Source organism: Caloenas nicobarica, chromosome 1, assembly GCF_036013445.1.
Source record: "Caloenas nicobarica isolate bCalNic1 chromosome 1, bCalNic1.hap1, whole genome shotgun sequence".
Taxonomy (NCBI): Eukaryota; Metazoa; Chordata; class Aves; order Columbiformes; family Columbidae; genus Caloenas; species Caloenas nicobarica.
This window is the reverse complement of record NC_088245.1, coordinates 27,161,143-27,181,289: the sequence shown is the minus strand read 5'-3', so window position 1 is coordinate 27,181,289 and position 20,147 is coordinate 27,161,143. Positions and strand designations below refer to the sequence as shown.

The 20,147-nt window shown below is 38.9% G+C and overlaps 1 protein-coding gene across 1 annotated transcript in view; it reads left to right on the top strand.

Moving 5' to 3' along the window:
• CFTR (CF transmembrane conductance regulator) overlaps positions 1-20,147 on the top strand; it is an 88,393-nt gene that overhangs the window by 5,508 nt on the left and 62,738 nt on the right. Inside the window, exons 2-7 of the mRNA XM_065633619.1 lie at positions 7,600-7,710; positions 9,015-9,126; positions 14,797-15,012; positions 15,934-16,023; positions 17,364-17,527; positions 17,995-18,120. Coding sequence (XP_065489691.1) covers positions 7,600-7,710; positions 9,015-9,126; positions 14,797-15,012; positions 15,934-16,023; positions 17,364-17,527; positions 17,995-18,120 — 819 coding nt within the window. The remainder of the gene's footprint in view (positions 1-7,599; positions 7,711-9,014; positions 9,127-14,796; positions 15,013-15,933; positions 16,024-17,363; positions 17,528-17,994; positions 18,121-20,147) is intronic.

Genomic DNA, 20,147 nt, shown 5'->3' with positions numbered 1-20,147 from the left:
ACCTGTTTGAAACTACAACCTTTCGGTACTTCTGAAAGTCAGCCCCCAGTTTGTTTGAAGATGCGCACGCAACTTTTGGACTTGTTTTGAAAATTTGACTTCTGTTAATATTTCCAAGGTAAAATCTGTAACTTGAAGTGCCCTTGCACAGTGCCCTTCTCTGGCTGCTTTGTATCTCTAAAGCACATTTGCCTGTTTCAAGTTGCATCTGAGTTTCTGAAACATATGTAAAGCTTCTTTTCCTCCTGCAGGCAGAAGACTTACCATCTTGATGATCAAGTATTTGAAAGATTTGCAGACCTATCTGTACCTTTTTGTTCTCCTCCATGCTTGTTTGATTTTTGTGGGGTAGAAAATAATCCATCCAAATCCTTGAATTATTTTTTAATACTATAGGCAATGACATGGAAAGTAGTTTTATTATCTGTATTATAGATGGGGCTTCTAAATGCCCTAACAGAAATTTGAAGTCTATTGTACTAGGCACTGGAAAATATTTGTTAAGAAAGTCTGTTTTGAAGATCTTAAAGTCTAAGTAGATAGCACAAAGGATGGTCTAAGAAGTTCCCTTATTAGTTCTGTAGAGAAGAAAGCAGGGTGTACAAGGATTGTGATTTGTCCTGGGAAGATGTGGTGGAGTCAGTGCAGACTGCCTGAGAGCTCTTGTCCAGGGCTTTAATCGTACTAGGGTATTTCTGGTGTGACAAAGTTACTTCAGAATATTTCTACAGCAAACAGTTATCGCCTCTTTAATACAAAAGGGTCTCAGTCTCTGAATATCTAAATTTTTTTAATATGCTTATTTTCAAAGTGGTGAGAATAGTGTGCCTTATTGCAGGAGAGTTCTACAGCTTGCCATTACCTTGTGTGTTTTTTGTTTTGTTTTGTTTTTTCTCTTAACCCCCTGCTTTGCAGCATTATGAATGTAGGTATAATGGCTGTGGGGGCAGGATGGTCCCAACCTGACATCTGGGTAATAACATGTCACATTATGTCCTCTAAAACAGATAAGTCAAAGGTCAAATTAAACTGTAGCATATAAGAAGATTAGTGATACACTTTGCAGAATTTTGCAATGTAAACTTGTAGATGCAATTCAACTGCCTTCCATGAGAGAGAGGGTACAGCTGGGCAAGACGAGCAAGAACTCACAGGCTGTGTTTGCACATCACTCCCTCTCACATAAGCAAAAGGAGTTTTCACACTCAGCAAGTAGCTTAACCAAGGCTACATTGTCACGAAGCTCCCAAAATTGAGAGAGAATAAGTAGGCTTTTAAGACATACTTTGAAACAGCATTGTTTTTCCCTCGAAACCAGAACCCTCCTGCCTGTCAAACATAGGTAAGCATCCTTCCTGCAGGAGAGAGAGTCGGTCCTGAAAGGCAGTGCTTGGGGTGGCCCGCTGCAACACTAATACCTTTACTCTGTGGGCAAAATGAGAAAATCCTAAGAGACAGCTGGGAAACGTACTTGGTTTCAGGTATGTTCCCAGGTTTTGATGTTGGTATTTATATCCAAGATCATTTTGGAACATCAGAAGATATGAGACATTTTCTCATTAACTTTCAGGGGTCAGGCTGAGGAGTAGCAGCATCAAATACCAGGATACAGAGAAGATGGCAAAGACCGAGTACTAAGAGAAGCAGCCCCTAATTCAGGATTAATTCCATATTACTGTCGTGGCAATTTGCATTTTGATACTTGGTATTTAAAGAAATTTTTAAAAATCTTGCCACCCTCCCCTTCCTCTATTGAACGTCCACAAATGTGTTCACTGGTTTGCGAAGTTGTTCCTAGCCGATCACATATCGGTCACTGGGGTTGGAACAAATCAGAAATTTGGAAAGGGCCATTGTACCTGATGCGCAACTGTATGCTAATTGGTTATGAAATGTATCTATAAATGCATGGCTAAAACAGTGGAGTGCTAACTTGGGTGAAATTTGTTGCTGTCACACTAGTGACACATCTCAGAGATTAAAAAATTCAGTTCAGTCAGGAAGAGCACAGCTCCGCAATAGTTTTGCCGATGCAAACTTTCTGCAGTGTTCCTTGGTCTTTCAAAAGACTAGGAGAAAGAAATCCCTTTCTCTTATTTGTGTGATCAGATATATAACTGAGAAAAAGAACGAAGATGAAGAAACATCCTCTCCTAGCCAGTCTCACTGTAGTTAAATGCTGAAACAGCCTTGCCAACCCTGTTCATAGCACATCATCACCAGTATGTTATTTTGATAGCTTTGTTAAAGAAATATTTGAGGCATATTTTGAACTTGACTTTGGTATCTAAACAATTGACAGATTTTAATACATTGAACGAATTCCCTCCTTGCATTTTACATAACTTAAATATCTTTGTACCCTAATGTGCTTTGTTTTCTCTCAAAAATAGCTCTCAGAACTTCTGCAAGTTGAAATACCTTGACTATCTCACTAACTGTAAGGAAAAAATATTGAATTTTTGCTAAAACTCTGAATCTCGAAAAGCATTTAGAGATTAGATAATCTGAATAAGTGTCATTTTGCAAAAACTGGGCATAAAAAAGGCAAGCCTTCCCCAAGAATTTCTGTAGAGTAATCCTAATTAAGATTCGCTATTGAAATCCTGGGGTTTCAGCAGAACATTGATTACTTTTAAAATGGTGCTGCTCACAGCTAGTGGCATAGTCGATGACATTGCAGCTAAATATTTTCCATGTCAAATAACACCTCACCGGGAAGAATTGTTTATTAGTGAAGAATTTAAATATTAATTTTTGTGATCTGGGGGAAAATAATAATAATAATAAAAATAATTAAAAAGCAAAACAAACCCAAAACAAACAAACCAAAACCAAACCAAACCCAAACAACAACAACCCCAAACCCAAACCCAAACAAAAACCCCCAGAAATCAGTAGGGTCTGCATTTACCTTACATTGTTGAAACCCCGCAGTAATTACATGTCAATATTAAGCTCAGGGTGCTACATTTGTTTTTAAAAGGGAAAATGCTAAAGATTTATTATACCTTTCAGCGTATATAACGTGCTATTTCAGCAGGTTACCATTTGAAACAAAATAATTGCAACCCAGCTCTGTTGAGGGCAACCAAGGAGCAGGAGTTGGGCTGTGGTGCCGGCAGTTGTGCTCAGTGGGCAGCCCCAGTTGTCCCATCTGTTACCAAGGTCTCTGCAGAGCTGGGGTCACCCTGTACGGCTGCGTTGCAGGACCCTCAGAGAAGAGGGCTTCTGGTGCAGAAGCTCTTCTGGAGAAACAGTCTTGAGTGTAGTAGAGCTGCCACCTCCAGTATGAAGCAAGTAACAATTTACGATTTGTTCTGCTGAAGGAGTAATGGGTATGTTTAGGGACAGGACGGGAGTGCCGAGCCTCTGACAGAGTCCAGTCTGGTTTGACCCTTTGGGACTGTCTGAGATCTACATGGTACCTCAGGCTTTTCCTGCAGTCAGTAGGAATTTGTGGCTCTACAAACACTTTGTAAAACTTAGGCTCCAAAGCGTCGCAATCATGGCTTGATTATATCCATCCCCGCCCTTAACTGTTAAAAGAAGGGATAAGATAAAGCCAGAGGCACTTTTCTTGCTCTGTCTCCATCAAGGTTTAGGTCCAGTTCCTTAGGAGCTGCATGCACCATGTCTAATATATTGCGTGCAGGTATCAGTGCTTTGTAAGAGAAGGATTCTGTGATTCTGTGGAAGCAAAGCCATGGCCACCTTTGCACTGCTCAGTAGATATCACCGTGTTGTGCACAGGACACCTGTTGAAATGGTGCCAGCCTGATCAGGGACCCTTGCAGAAGAGCTGCTCTGCTGTGCAGGTCTTGGATAGCGCGGCTCCACTGCTCTGTCACTGTCCCAATGCCCTGTGCTTCTTGATCAAGAGGGTCTGATGGGGCCAGGGAGTCCCTGCACCCTGGAGGAAGATCTGAGCAGTTAGCTTAGCAACACAGAGGCTCTTTCTGTCTTCAGTGACATGCAAAGCAGCCTTAAAGGGGAGTCAAATCCTATTGACAAGTTAGCAGTCTGTGTTAATACTCTTTGGAAAGCCAAAGACATCTGTCCTATCGGTACAGTTTACTCAAGTAGGATGAGGCTGAACATGCTGGAGAAAGAAATAACTGTAGTAAGAAATCTATTATATATTGCTAAAGTGAATGACAAAGAAATGGTCATTAGAAATCTACCAAAACAGAAGCTAAAACAGTACGTTATGTATATGATATTTACATATCAAGCTCATAAGGTATTTTTTGCTACAGGCAATTAATAATAGAGGTGGAACTTGTTTTCCTTCTTTTCTTCTTTCCTACTGTACACCCTTGAAACTTGTCCCCTGCTGGGTTTCGTGTGTGTACCCATAATAACATTCCTGGTTAGTGGCAAAACTCTGACAGCACTACAGGTTTCTCTGTGAAAGAGTTCATTAAATGCCAGCCAGTAATCCGGTGGTATTTGCTAAAGTAATGCTGTAAAGCCTATCTGTTTCCCTTCCTTCTTGCTCCCTTCCTTTCAGAAAAAAATTCTCATTCTCAGCAAACACAAGAAGAAAAAACTCAGAATTAATGTTGGCAAATTGTTTCTATTAAGTGAAAAAATGGAAGAGCCATATTCATTGACAAACTTTGACTGAGCTGCATTACCTGGGGATAAAGAAACATTGATAACTACAGATTATATTGCCAGTTGAAATAAATTTATAGCCATTTTGCATTTAAAAACTTTGCAAAGAATGCAGAGCATAATGGTAAACTGGATGCTATCGGAATCTGGCAAAAGGTTTTAGGAGATATTTATATATTCTAGGTTTAGTATATTCCTTCTCATAAAATATTTACTGTCTCTCAGAGTTCCTGAGAGCACAAACCAAGCAGCTGTTGAAAATCTGCCTTGAGACAAACAGCACGTGACAGGCCAACTCCTCCCACGATTACCACTCCATCCTAGAAGCCACTTGGCACAGTTCTCAAACTGGCCCAATCTAGTTAGGGTGGGACTTCCGAGCAAGGCCAGGGCAGCTGGGAGATGAACATCTCCGTGCAAGCCCTGCCAGCAACCTTACCGTAGGAATCTGGCAGCAGACAAGGAGGAGGTTCCCCGGGGGAAGGTGTCAGCACTGCTCCTTTAGTGGGCTGGAGGAGTTCGTCTACCATAGTTGCAGCTACCCTGATGAGCAGAGATATGAGGACACTAAGTCTGTCTCAAACTTGCTGGCTTGGGAGAGGAGGATGGTTTAGGGACCGCTGTTAAGCGCACCCAGTTAAAAGCCCGCTAGAACAAGAGACGTTCCTAGGAGTACAGATCTGCTAAGCATGTTGCCTTCCTCAAATGATAAACAGCCTCTCTGCTTGCTTTCTAAATGCAGTCACGTTTTGTTACTTTAGGCAGTGTTAAAATGCCAAGGCAGGTGCTAATCAAAAGTATAAATAAAGCAAAATGTCTGGAGGGAAACAGCGCAATGAAAAATGTTTTCCCAAAATGTACAAGGACCGAAACTGTAAAGCATTTCTCTTTTGTCAAGACAAGTTGGGAATTGCTTATTGCAGTCTCAAAGCATTATTAAGGGGCTCAGCAAGGTTATTACTTAGTTACAGTATTGAGAATTAAAGAGGTTGCTTAGGAAGTACTGTTGCTTACTTGCATTAGCTGCAGTAGTGGTTTAGTATCCCATAACTTGTAGTCATTTTAGCATTACCAAAATACCCACGTATACAGAACTTTCAGTGAAGCCAGCCCATAAGAGCTTCCGTTCCCAAAGATTACACATCTCTGCACAAGATATGAGCAAACCCAATAGCAATCAGTCCTTTCTGCCATCAGGAGATAGCAAAATACGAATCAATGCCTGATTTATCATTTGCAGTGGCCATCAAAGACTTTTACACAACAGTATTAATTTCAATTCAAAATTTTACTTCTAATCCATCTTAGTACATCCCTGAAAACATAGGCCCTGTTTCCAGTCGTAGTAAAGTTTATGGATGTTCTACTGATGACTCTTCAAAGCGAACTTTCCTAGTTGCCTTGCTGTAACGTACCACAGATAGTGTTATTTCTCAGCCACAGTCGTGTCAAAGGCTGAGCTAAAGCTCACAGGATTAATCTGAAACCATAGTATGGTTGCAGAAATGGAGGATAATCTTCTAATTTCTTAAAGTGCATTCTCTTTGCAATGGTTATGATATGAATGTTCACTTGGGAGATATCTTTGTGCTTTACCGAATTCTGGGGATTACAGACGGATGTCTCATGAGATTCATAACTTCGTTAAAGTAAATGTTAGAGTGTGCATGTGTGCACACAGTTGCACACAAATAGTCTTTGACTACTGTACTAAGGTCTTCTTGCATTCATGTAGTGTTTAATGATGTTCTTTTACCTTTGTATAAACCTTTTTGCACTCTCAGAGGCTGCAATTGAGAATATCAATTACTTTGTGTGTATGATACATCTTCTTACAGACATATGGGTAAGCATCTCCAATGAGCTGTTTGTATTTTCTAAGCAACCGTGGGAAACAATATTGCATTTCTTTTGCAATTCTGTTCACTGTTGTCTATAACTAGGATTTAAAACGAAAAATTCAGAAATTATTGAGGTATTGCAGATCATAACTTTTATCATAATCGTGAATCACATGGTTTTTTTGTTTAGAAACTGTGTTTACATATGGAAGCATGACAGCAATCAACCACAAGCTACTTCCTTCTCAGGAATTTCACTTTTAAGGAAATATTTTTTAATGATGTCAGTAAAGCAGAAAATCAAATAGTTTCAAAATACACTATAAGATCCTATGGTTGCTTATGTTTTGTTTTAGCCCTGTGCTTTCAACAAGATTTCCAAACAGAACCTGCTGCAAAATTTTATACAAGTTGGCACTTGAGGATACATAGGCTTTTCAGGAACCAAATTGTTTGATAAAATCAGTAATGACTGATAAAGATTTTCTCTATCCATTTTCTCTATCGATTGTCGAGTTTTTTCCTGCTTTGGTTTAATTCATCATGCCCTTTAAATTGCTATTAAATTTTTAAACATGACATTTGAAAAAAGCAGTGCAAAATGTTTACATATGATGGACTCAATGAAGATCTCATGAGGAGTCCTGCGAAAGGACTCGTGCTGTTAAATACATAGTGCAATGTAAGCTGTCAAATGAACACTCAGGCTATATTAAGATTTTCTGTCTCATAGGAATGAAAATTATACATCCAATTTACTATAATTCAGATTTATTATTCATTTATATAGACATAGCACATATTTGGAAATACAGTACAAAGTTCTCAATCCCCTGTTCATTTGTCTGCTCCTGACTGAATAGGAAGTTTGGGGCATGATCCTAGCCCAAAACTGATAAAATGAAACCGTTTTGCAATTATTCTTTTAATGTTATGTTTGTCAATATAATTTTGTAAATACAATGCAGAACTACACTATATTATGTCACATTGTATGTGTGTATATGTGTATATATGTACGTGTGCGTGCACATAGACATACTTGAGTGCTGTGGACAAAATATTCGGGTCAAGACAATGCAACTGCAACGCCAGAATTAACCTCAGCAACTGGTGATTTTTTTTTTTTTCTGCTTAGGTGGACAAAACCAATTTTGAAAAAGGGCTACAGACGACGGTTGGAGCTGTCAGATATTTATCAAATCCCTTCTGCAGACTCTGCTGATAATCTTTCTGAAAAACTAGAAAGGTATGAAAGATTCATGAGATAACTTTATTTCAGGAATCACACTGCAGTTTGTCATTAAAAAGCTGTTCAACAAAATGTTTAAGTAGCATTGGGTGCGCGCTGATGGCATCCATTGGCTGGCTCAAGTGCATCCTCGTTCAGCACACAGTTGTGCTTTGGAGCTGGCTGAGATCCCTGGTGCAGATGCATCACCTACCTGCTCTGAATTCCTCTATACAGGTACCTGTGATATGTGTCCGTTGACTAGTGAGGCTGGACTCACAGTTTCAATGTTAGTTCCCTATTCTGCTGTTCTTGCTTCTCAAAATAACCTTGTAAAACCTTGTTTTATTTTTTTCTTCAACAAAATAATATTCTTCATTTCCTTTGATACCACTGTTGAAAGACTAATTGCTCCTGCAGAAATCATGCCTTAACTTTCCTCATTTAAGTTTCCTCTCTTCTCTACCCTATTTCAGAAACTGTACTACACCTGGGACTAACTTATACAGATACGAGTGCCTAAATCCAGTCCTTCTCCCCCAGCCCCTGGTAGAGCTTTCCCTGGTGTGCCATGGCAGCTCACATCCACTGTGTTGTGCCAATATAATTAAACTTAATTGCAGTGTGAACATATGCATTCAAAACTGACGGAAAGTATTGAGAACATTGGTATGCCTAATGCATTTTGATCGTTTATATATGGAATATTCTGATTATTTAATATTCTATTGAAAAATGAAGAAAAGGGTTAGCTGAGGAAATTCTTAGGAACTGTGAGTTGGGTTTTGAAAAAAACATATGCTTTCTGTATATAGCATTACTTCCAATCAGCAATTTATTATTGAATTGAAAATTATTGTCCCAGCAACACGGGTTGAAAATAATGCCATGCAGTAGAAAAGGCACATTTTTGATGCTTTGTTGATGTTGTCTTTTTTCTTTTTTTTTCTTTTTTTTTTTATTTTTTGAGACTGGAAGAGCTCCAAAACATTTATTTACCTATTATTTGTGCTTTGGACTTAAGTACAGAAGGTTTCTTTAAAACATACAATGTGACCTTTTCATGAATTAATGCCCCGCAGGGTGATGTATGGTTGAGTATTTAAAACTGCCAAATATGTGGCTGAACTAGGTTTGAACTTTTATTGATCCATCAAGTCAATGAAAGGCAGGTCTTTGGGGTCTCTGCAAAGCTTTCCTTCATTAGTCACCTTAGCTAAATCTCCTTGGATATACTTGAGTGGACTGAAGTATGTCAGAGACATAGACCCATGTATTTGCTCACGCAACTTAATGGTCTTGTTTTTTTGGTTTCTTTTCAGAGAATGGGACAGAGAGCTGGCAACTTCAAAGAAAAAACCCAAACTTATTAATGCTCTTCGACGATGCTTTTTCTGGAAATTTATGTTCTATGGAATAATGTTATATTTAGGGGTAAGATTTGCTCTTCAGTAAACTTTTAGTGTTCCATAAATAGATTTAGGTCTTAGGGATTGCTAAATTAATATAGAATCCTGTGAATAGCTACAGATTTTTCTCTGTGTATTGCTTATAAAGATGATAAATACAGAATACAGGTATTCTCTGATAATGTCTTAATATCTTTAAAACATACATAATAATAATTTTGAAATGTACATAGTGCTAGGTGCTGGCATATGCTTCTCCAAGTGCAAGGAGAACACCGGAATTTTTGTATCACTGCTGAACTAAAGTAATTATTTTCTCATGTTGCGGTTTTAAGAAGTTTCTAAATATTTTTCTACCCTTACATTAGAACAAATGACAGTGCAATTTCATTTGATTTGGTCAATTTTTTCTTAGCTGTGTGCTAAGTGAAGGCACACCAACACCTATACCCTCAAGTTTTAATCATTTTGTATAAAACACTTGAAACATAAATAAGAATAACCTGAAAACTAAAACGCAAGTCCTTAACTACATGCAGACTTTTCAGCATTAAAAGGAAACTTTTTAAGGGTGAAAAGTTCTAATGCATCAGGCAGCTTTTCAGGTCAAAGAGCATTTTACAGGCTAAGCATCAAATTTGGAGCCTGACTTCTGCTAGTTTTGTGCTGCAATGGTTCCACCCCAATAAACGTCCATGGAGTCCCTCCTGTTGACATGATTGTGTGAAAAACAGGCTGATCTTGCAGATTACAAAATAGGTAAATTTACTTAGGGTCCTGGGATGAAAGTCCTGTAAAATATTCCTAAGTGTATTAATCTGGACTGTTAATGATGTGAATGTTCTGGTTTAGGTCACTGTTGATTTGATTTGGATAGTTAATAATGGACTACAGTTTTAGTTCAGATTAGAATTTTCCCCTTAGAATTATGGAAAAAAATGATGGTTTCTTTCTCTTGCAACACGATGTCTAGGGGAAATGACTACCAGTAATAGAATGATAAAGTCACAAAGTAAAATGGTTGAAAGAAAAAGGAAGAAATTCTCTAAAGAAAATGGAAATTGCTTCCCTTAAAATGCAGCAATCACATTCTTTTTAGTGTCTAAAAAATTTAGGGTTTACCTCAGTCTGTCACGCTGCTTCATGGATTCAAAATGAAAAAAGTCCTATAGGCCTTAATTTTTTGTAATCACATTTAAACTGTCCCCCAGATGCAGCTCTTAAAGAACAACTCTAAAATTTCTCAGCACCAAGGCTTGATTTTAAAAAGAAAACCTAGAGTGAAAAAGTTCTTTAAATTATCTTTTCGCTGCTTCCTCATGTAAAGATACACTCACGTGTGTATGTACACAAATTCTGATTAAAAATAGGGGAATCAATAAATTAGCTCCCAAGCCAACTTTATTCTCTCCCAGTTTAAGTCTCTCCAACTTACTGGAATCTTGTCACGAGTGAAGATCCTCAGGTCTCCTCTCGCTGCCGCTCGCCTCAGTCTGAAGTCACCACTGCTGCAGATCTGGTTGGAAGAGACGTGCTGCGCTCGTCTTCTCTGTACACAAGGGCTGCACAAGGAGAAAGGAGAGGAGGCGATGGTTACAGTGCTGTCTGTGCTCACTCTGGAGGGCTTTTCTGCATCAAACTCTGGGCTGCCCTCTGGCTGTTTGAGTGTTGCGCAGGGCTGGTAGGAGGCAATGTGGCTGGAATGGAAGTTGATGGGTCAATTGTTTGCCTTTGTCCAGGTAGGGCAGTCTAGGACAGGGCCCCTTGCTGTCTAAGGGGCTGTGTAGTAACCATTCTACAGTCTTTCACCTTGTTTGGTGACTCTTCTCTGGGATGAGACCCTTTCTTTGTGGACTCCTACCCAACTCTGTCTTGTATTTGCTCCTGCCATCTCATTACTGCCTTTAATTTTTTAACCTTTTTTCCTCACCAAACCAGCAACTTCTTATTCATATGTCAGGTTTGTATTTAAAAAAACCATCAGTTTTACAAATTTAGCCTACCATGCACTATTATAGGTGTTCCTGCAGAGTCTGCTAGCCAAAACTATTGCAGTAGTGCATTCCTGTTAAAAGTTAAGCAGTGTTTGAGGGCTTTTGCAGGCGAATTTGAGGACAACTTGCTTTCCTAGAGTACAGGCAAGTGAAGCATTTGTAGGTGTGGCACTGTGCAGGGTTCATTTCTCCAAGTGGACTTTTTAAACTGAGTACTATTTTAGACCAGATGAGGACAGAATAGGACCGCAGGATTTTTGAGTCATATTCTTTGTGTGGTTTTTTTTTCCCATTTCTTTAAGAAATTGCAGATGTGCCATTCAGCACATAGTAAACAAAATCTGCACCTTTCACAAGAAAGATGGAAAGATTAAATCCTAGTTTAAATTCTTGATTCTTTTTTAATTAGTCTTCATTTTATTGAAAGCTGTAAGAGGAAAAACTTGCTGCTAAAGCCGCTGGTGTTCTTTTCAGACCCTGCTCACGGAAATTAATGGGAGCTTTGCCATTAATTTGTATGGGGACAGGATGTTGTGCCGTACTGGCATAGGTGCAACCAAGTCGCGTGTTCTTTTGAACTTCACTTTCCTTTCAGCTCTTCTCTAGTCCATTCCCTGAGCTCTTTTCGCGGCACCTTTCTTGGAGCGTGGTATAACTCTGCTGACATCCCTGCTGTTTGTGTAGTTGTTGCAACTGGCATCACAGCTTTGCTCTCATTAGATCTAGTGGTTTCTCCGTCTCTCCCTGTCCCTTCATGCGCTGTAGGTAACGATGTTATTGCAGGATGGACACTTGCGCTCTGGCCCCCTGGAGTACTACAGCTCTCCCTCAGAAATAGTGTTGTCTTAGACACGTTGAGTCACTGCACTTAATGTATCTGCTCCCCTGCTGTTTGAAACAGCTTCCATGCTTCACCTCATCAGCAACTGTGGCTTGCAATTTAAAGAAAAGCTGGTAGGGCGGTGAAACAAAAATCTTGCTTTTTAGCACAATACCAGCTAACAAATTTGGTACTTTGCAGTAAGGATCCTCTTGCTTCTACTTACATTTTTCTCTTATATTCATCCCCATGAAAAGTATATTTCCACTCAGGCACAGCAGCTGCTGACATTAACTTAGAAATGGTTTTAGTATCATATCCCAAAGGACTCTAATGAGGATTTCCTGAAGTTCTCGCATATAGGTCACGGGTGTGAGTGAGGAGGCAGGGAGGGATATGAAAGTCCCGAAGCACTTCTTGAGCGTATGCCAAAACAGAGATGTGCATTATTGTCTTCAGATGCAGAGTGATTGAGCATATGGCGGATACACATAATGCAAGAGTTCTCATTGTGTAAGAATAGCCATACCAGGTCAGATTAGCACAGTATCCTGTGTCATACTCTTGTTTCTCTTCAGATCTTTGCTCTTTTCATTATGATTTCTGAGAGGGGTGTTTCTGAATTTCTCAATGGCCTATGAAGAATGCAGATGGAAGACCAAAGACAGGAGAAGAAAAAACATGACTCTTGAAAACTGGATTTTCTGTTAGGTACACAAATCCCATTACTTTTTTAAGCAGGTCATTCTAATCAGTTTATTTATCAGTATATTTATATCAGTGGCTAATTTTGAGGTTACAAAAGGAAAAATGAAAAACAGGTAGTTCTTCTTTCATTTGTGTGCAGGCTGGTTAATACCTTTGGTAAGTAAGCTGATAAGTCTCCACTGTAAACCAGTGGGTTTTTTACACCCCATGAGAGAGCAAATTATTTGGCTTATTGCCAGCCATTATTCTACCTTTGGTCTGCAAATCACCTTTTTTTCTAGTAAACTAAGCATGTATGCAATACGTTTATACTCACAACAAACACAGCACCACAGCATGGCATTTTCACTGGAATAAGGGTAAATAATAATTAAAAAAATCATGTTATTTTAAGCCAATATATAAAAGCTTATCTTGGAATCTCTGAGAGTATGAAAGTACCACATTGTCCTTGAGAGGTGACTGTTTTGTATTTCGTGAGTTTTGGGGAGTTTTGGTTTGCTGCGTCGGGATGGATATGGTCTAAGCACAGCTGCCTTGGGTCATGTGTGTTTTAATAAACACTCCTCCCTTTGCCTACTGATAACACTGAAGTCTGTCAAAGCGGTCTCCAGGTTCACAGCATTTGTGTTGGGGCAGAGTGGTGTTTAAGTTGGGAAATGTAGTGCATAGTACAGGTATGCTATTTGAGATGTAAAATGTCATCTTTTCTGTGGAAAAAAGTGAATGATGAATATCAACTCCATCAACCGTGACATTCAAAAGTACAGTTTGTAGCAGTACTTGGGATTTCTCTTGTCTAAGAAGCCAAAAGGAACCTAAAGGAGAAGGAAAATATTAAAGGATATTTCCCCAATATTTTTTCCTGTAAAGCATTAATTACAGCTGAACTTCCCTGGTTAATTCTCTCTGAGTCTCTGTTTGTTTCAGCTGGAAGGCAGTACCAATAACTTTTTGGCAGAACTTAATGCTTCTGTACAGAAAACTTTTCAACAGTTTCTTGCTATTTTTGAATTATCAGATGCTTTCTCCTGAGTCACAACAGAAAGAAGCATAAGGAGACATGCATAAAAGTTTTTAGCACTAAATATTTTTACGCCGAATATAACAATGAAGCAAAGGAGCACATACAGACTTCATACCCTTCAGAAGCTCATGCAGAAGATGAAGCAAATTGTTAGACCACAGCACACTGACGATTTTTGCAGTGATTGGGGAAAGAAAGAGGGGACAAGAGGCAGATATGGAAAAGGACAAAGTTATAGGAGTGAAAGTATGAGAATGATGGGGATGTGATGGGAAATTGAAGGCAAAGGTGAGGTAGTGCTAGTAGCGCTTAATTACAACAGAAAAGGAGGCTGAGGACAAATGTAATAGCAGGCACAAGTAAAATCAGGGCTGTAGCAGATCATTTGGATGCCTTGCAGTTAAGCAGCTTGATAGCCCCTCCTTTTCCTTTCCTGCTCTGGTTTTCTACCATTTCGCTTATCCCAGGATGGCAGGTGCTGGTATTGCCAATGCTGGATGGACTGGTTGCGCTCTGGGACTCCAATTAAACCTGCCTCCCCTACCATTCACACCCTCTCATCCTGCTTTTGTTAGAACCCTGGATACAGTGTCTAGAACTGCTGAGTAGGATGATCTAACCTGTTTATACTTTTATTCTGTTGCTATTTCCATTTACTTTCTGTTTTAGCTATATGCTCACTGTGTTGTTCTGGTGGTGGTGTTCATTTCAGGAGCTCTGAGTCTTCCTGTGTCCTGCAATTCCAGTAAGGTGCAGTGAGAACTGTTCCCTAGGGGCCAAGACAGATCCAGCCTACTAAACTGGGTTCTGTCATATGATGCAGCTAATCCATTACAGCTCTGAAAAGTAAATGTGGAAGCTTATCTCAGTTGTCGCTGTTGTAGGAAATGATCAAACAAAGTTTACAAACTAGATTTACTTTGGTGGAGTTGCAGGAGCATCAAAGATTAAGACAGCAGTGACTTGTCTGTTCTCCTGTCCAATTTTTGCAACTTTCTGTGGTTTACACAGCAAACAGACCTGGCTTCCTCGTTTAAGATATAAAGCTGTAAATCTCAGTTGGTAAGACTTGAAATTAAAATGTTAATTCTTTTAAAAAAAGTGAGCAAACTACTGATAATTTTTTTTTCTTATTTTTGTCTGCAGGAAGTCACCAAATCTGTGCAACCCCTTCTGCTGGGAAGAATAATAGCTTCCTATGATCCAGACAACTCCAGCGAAAGATCCATAGCCTACTACCTGGGCATTGGCTTGTGCCTTCTCTTCCTTGTGAGAACACTACTCATACACCCTGCTATATTTGGTCTTCATCATATAGGAATGCAAATGAGGATAGCTATGTTTAGTTTGATTTATAAGAAGGTAATTGTTTCATTTACACTCAAAGCCAAACCTCTGTCTGTAGCCTACGTAACTTTTAGGCCAGTTTGTTGAAAGATTGATAGTTTTGTTAGTCAAGGTAAACAAAGTACACAAAAGAATAATGTGTCTAACGTCAGTTTCTGACAGCTCTCCATTTCTGAAGTCCAAAGAATTAAATACTTGTCTACAGCTGGTTTGACTGAAGGCAGCCTCTGTGTGAGTTCAGACTTGCTGGATATGTAGTGAGATGCTTTAATTGTTCTACCACTGTGCTCCCGTTATGCACGTGTATCGCAAAGGAAGAATAACATATGCTGGTGGCCAAAGAATATTTTCAAATGAGGATTAGAGGTGATGATTTAAACAAGAAATATAACATCGAAGGGATTGAGTTTGAATGATACTGTGTGAGATCTCTATAGCATGAAGAATCAACAGATACTGATGCTTCTCTTGTTTGTAAATCCCAAGGTTTTAGAAGGTATTTGGTTTTACCAATAACAAAACCAGCTATTTTAAACAAACATGTTAGTTACTCTAGTATAAAGCTCACTGTGAAAACATCTTTCAAAAATATTTGTCAGGATAGGCACAGTAGGGGATTTTTGAGGATGCACAGCAGCACACAGCATGCATGCTTAATTAAGACTCGCATTTGAATATATATCTATATACATAAAATATTCAGCAGAAAGCAAGGACTAAGTCAATAAATCAATATTTGTAAAGCAATTTAATGGCTATATTAAATTCAAGTGACATAAATAACAAGTTTAATTAGACTTCCTTTATTGCATAAGCAGATAAGTGAATTGTTATTTATGCTACTGTACCACTGCTTGTTATTTTTATCTGTATTTATTTTGTTTTATGGGAATGGGTTACATGGCCATTTTTCTATGGTTTTATTTTCTTTTACAGATCTTAAAACTGTCAAGCAGAGTTCTAGATAAAATAAGTACTGGACAACTGGTCAGTCTTCTTTCCAACAATCTGAACAAATTTGATGAGGTGTGTCATCGGTTATTTAGTGATCTTTCAAATACAAATGCTTCAAACTGTTCATGACGAACACTAAGGAAGGAAGGAGTGTAAATGACTGCACTGAGTGCTCATTGTAGATATAAAATGAATCACTACCTTGAGGAAATGTGTTACCAGGTGGTAATGGAAATGCTCATGCTGATACTTATGCATCCTTTATCTCATATGTTGATTAGTAGAAGAAACCTAAAACCCAGGTATACCATGAAAACATGCTTGTTCTACAGTCCAGTTGGAACCTGGCAGGAAACCTTTGGGTTACACAGTTGGTTTCACAGAGGTCAGAACTTGCTGGTTCAATCCTTCCATCCTCTTTTCCTGACCACCATAACTCTTTTTTTTTATGGTGACCCTGTCCGCTCCTGTCATCGAACAGGTGATGACGTTCGACATCCTGTTGCTACTATTACCTACTCTCCTAAAAGTGAATAAGTCTTGATATAAGACCTTGGTAGGAACCATTCCCAATACATCTGTTTTAGACAATACTTCTGGAGTCTCCTTTAAAACTTCTCTTTCATTAAAGACACAGAGGTAAATCCCTGCTAATGACTTTGGGGACCAGAAACTCTATGAACTTCTGTTCATGTATGTTTAATTGGCCCATTGGTAGTACGAGGCTTCCTTCCTATGAAAGAAGCACGATCCCAGAGACTGCAGACACATGGCTGGAACTGTAGGGTCTGTCTATTTTAAGCACTGTATTACTGTATAGAGCAATATCAGCTCATGCTGGACAATCTAGGACAAGCGCCCTATCATTGCAGCAGTGTAGCTGCAGTAACACAGACCTTGGTGCAGCCTGATCACAGAATTCAATCCAAAATCTCCCCAATGTCAAGGAACATTTTTTGTTCATGTGACAGTCATCTCTTTACCAAAATAATATTTGCCTTCTATATCAGCTTAAATCACTCTCAGAAAATTCTTCTGTGTGTTTTTCTCATCTTGCAGTGGTTGAAAAAGCCAACATCAATACCAAATTCTGTTTACCTTTACAAAGCTGGATTTTTACCTTATGCATATACATAGCAAAGAGACAATTGCAGACTGAACTTTGCCTTACAAAAATCAAAGTTTAGGTGTGGAATGTATATGTATTGCTGCACTGTCATAATTAACACCCAGAATGCTATGTGGTCAGGATCATAAATCCGCCTTTATAAACTTGTTTTACTACTGGAAATATTTGTACCATTCTCCATTACATTTTTCAAAGTGTCACTTTCATGTTGTTTTCCTTTTCACATAGTTTTCAGAGCACATCTGTAACTTGTATTATTATTTTCTGCTGTGGGCTTCCACAGGGTCTTGCTTTGGCTCATTTTGTATGGATTGCACCTTTACAAGTGGCATTGCTGATGGGACTGCTCTGGGATATGTTAGAAGCTTCTGCATTTTCTGGACTTGCTCTTCTAATAGTCATGGCCTTTTTCCAAGCCTGGCTGGGACAAATGATGATGAAATACAGGTGACAAGACTGTTTTAAAATATTTCAATATATTTTCTTGAAACACGTTGGTTTAAGAAGTTTATACCACTTGAATTAAGGGTTTCTGGTTATGACATTGTTACAAAAGAGGAGTCCAAAGAGTGTTCGCTGTGTTGGGAAAGTCACGGATAAGCCTTTACTCATTTAGCAGCAGCTGTCTAAACAAAATGAAAGGTGTAATATGCAGTAAGTAGTGATAATGCTTTGTAGAATTAAATCTCCTTGTTAGTGACTTGATTTATTCTTTTTAAAGCTTGTATTTTCTCATTAGTAAAACAGTTACTACATTTCTAATAATTCATTTCACAGTCTTCATAATTCTGCTAAAATAAATGTTTTAAGCATAAGCATATAGGGAAAGTGTTTTCATAAGATATAATGGAATACAAACTAAATATACAGGATGAAAAAGATGAAGATTGACCTACTGCCTTTTTACTTTCTAGGAATAAGAGGGCAGGAAAGATCAATGAGAGACTTGTCATCACCTCAGAAATAATTGAAAATATACAGTCAGTTAAAGCCTATTGTTGGGAAGATGCAATGGAAAAAATGATTGAAAGCATCCGTGAGTAAGTATTCTCATTTGTTAGTCAAACTTTTTATCTGCTCAGAAAAAAAGAAAATCAGGTGGCTATGAACATCCTCTGTGGTCTTGTTAGTTAAGAAGTAAAGCACACAAATATTAATCCTCCATAAAATAACCGTGCATTCCCACACTGCCGCTTGGGGTTTTTTCCCAATTTGTCAAGTTCACTATGGAGGTGAGATTATTTTTTTTTTTAATTTGCTTCCTCATTTGATATAATGATATTTCAGTGGTTAGTTTGTGCAGGTAAAACAATTCTGGCGTCTGTGTTTGTTTCCGGCTAAGCCTATCCTCATCTTACAATAAAAAGCCCTTTTGTCATGGTTACTTAAGGCTTTACAGACTTTCCCATTCTGCAGTGAAGGAAAGAGTATGAGTCCTCTGCAGCTGTTTTCTGAGAAATGCAATAAAGATGGTTTTAAATGTTACATGCAATCCGTGAAAGGATTTAAGTAGTACAGCTTCATGTATTCATCCTGCACAATTACGTTAACATTTATTGCCTGTAGATGGCCTTGTATAATGCTTATCTCTTCAATTAATATAAAGATTAAACTGGAACTACCAGACTTGAAGTAGAAAGGAAGTAAAGAGCTAACCTAGCTTTAACCTCATAGCTGAGAGCTGTGAGGAGGAGGTCTTCGTTACCAACAGGGAGTCCTGCAGGAAGGGAGAAGTGACATTGATTGATGGGTGACGCTGCATTAAAGCTGTCTCGTGTGTTTGTTTAGTCCTTTACAGAGAATTAAAATTCTGTGCCAGGTGTGTGATTGGGAAAATAAAAGAAAATAAAAGAAATATGTGTCCTATTATCATGTAAATAAAGGAGATGAAATTATATTATTACACAAACACCTTCTTGTTCAGCTGCTTTCTGAAAGACAATCCAGGGAAAGTGAAGTGTTCTCTACCTTTAAAATAAGGAAGATCTTAAAAGTTGTAATGATTTACTGTAAACAATCAGAGAAAACTTGGTCTGAATCCAAGCTGTGAGTTCCAGCTCAAGGATGGAAGCAGGTTAGGATTCCCCTGCTGTCACTAGTCACATGCGTTGCTTTTAGGAAATATGATAATGTATGTTGTGAGGAAATCCTGTAGAAATGAATTAAATAAGATTTAGTCCACAAAATGGTCACAGAAACCTGGAAAAAAGACTGTCATTTTATGATCTATATTTTCTACGATAATTATAGTGGATTTTGTAATGCTGGAATTCAATTTATATTATGTTATGCGTGAATTGTTTTAAAGACAAGAATGCTAGCAATATTACCAGATCAAAGTATCTCTCTTCTACTTCTCTGCACAGAAATACTGTACCTTTTTGAGTGATCCAACAGGTCACTTGGTGAGACATCACCAGAGCAGGTCAACCCAGGAATGTTAGAGTTTCAGTTGAGTTCTGCTTGCTGAGCCAGCCCTGCAGGGCCTCCCAATCAGTTGGCTTGTTAAGCTGGTGGGGAATGAGACCTTGTGTGTGAAGCCGTGCCTGTATTTTAGCAACAGTGTGTTATAACTCAGTCGTTACCAAACCTCTGCTGCATGCTGGCGTTTTCTGATGTGACCCCATTTAATCAACTCTAATGAACTAGCTAGACTGGTGCCCTTACTCTGGTAGCCGTGAGCTGCCAGGGCTGGCCATCCTGCAGGTGTAACGCTGCCACAGGGAAACTCCCCTGGGGAACCGTGTCACTTCAGAGGGATGAATATGGGCTGCCTCCTGTGTGCCCTCTGAAGTCTGCACTGGTAATAACTGTTTGTAACAGGTGTCTGAATAAACATACCTGCACTCCTATGGGTTATGCAATGTATTCAGGGAGGTAAAAAAGCACAATGCCAAACTGTTCCCCTGAACCATAGCATAGCACTGGGAAAGGTGAAGTCCAAGGTTGGAAGTGTCTGTGCTCTGTCAGCAGAAGATACATAGAATCATAGAATGATTTGGGTTGGAAGGGACCTTAAAGATCACCTAGTTCCAACCCCCCGTCATGGGCAGGGACACCTTCCACT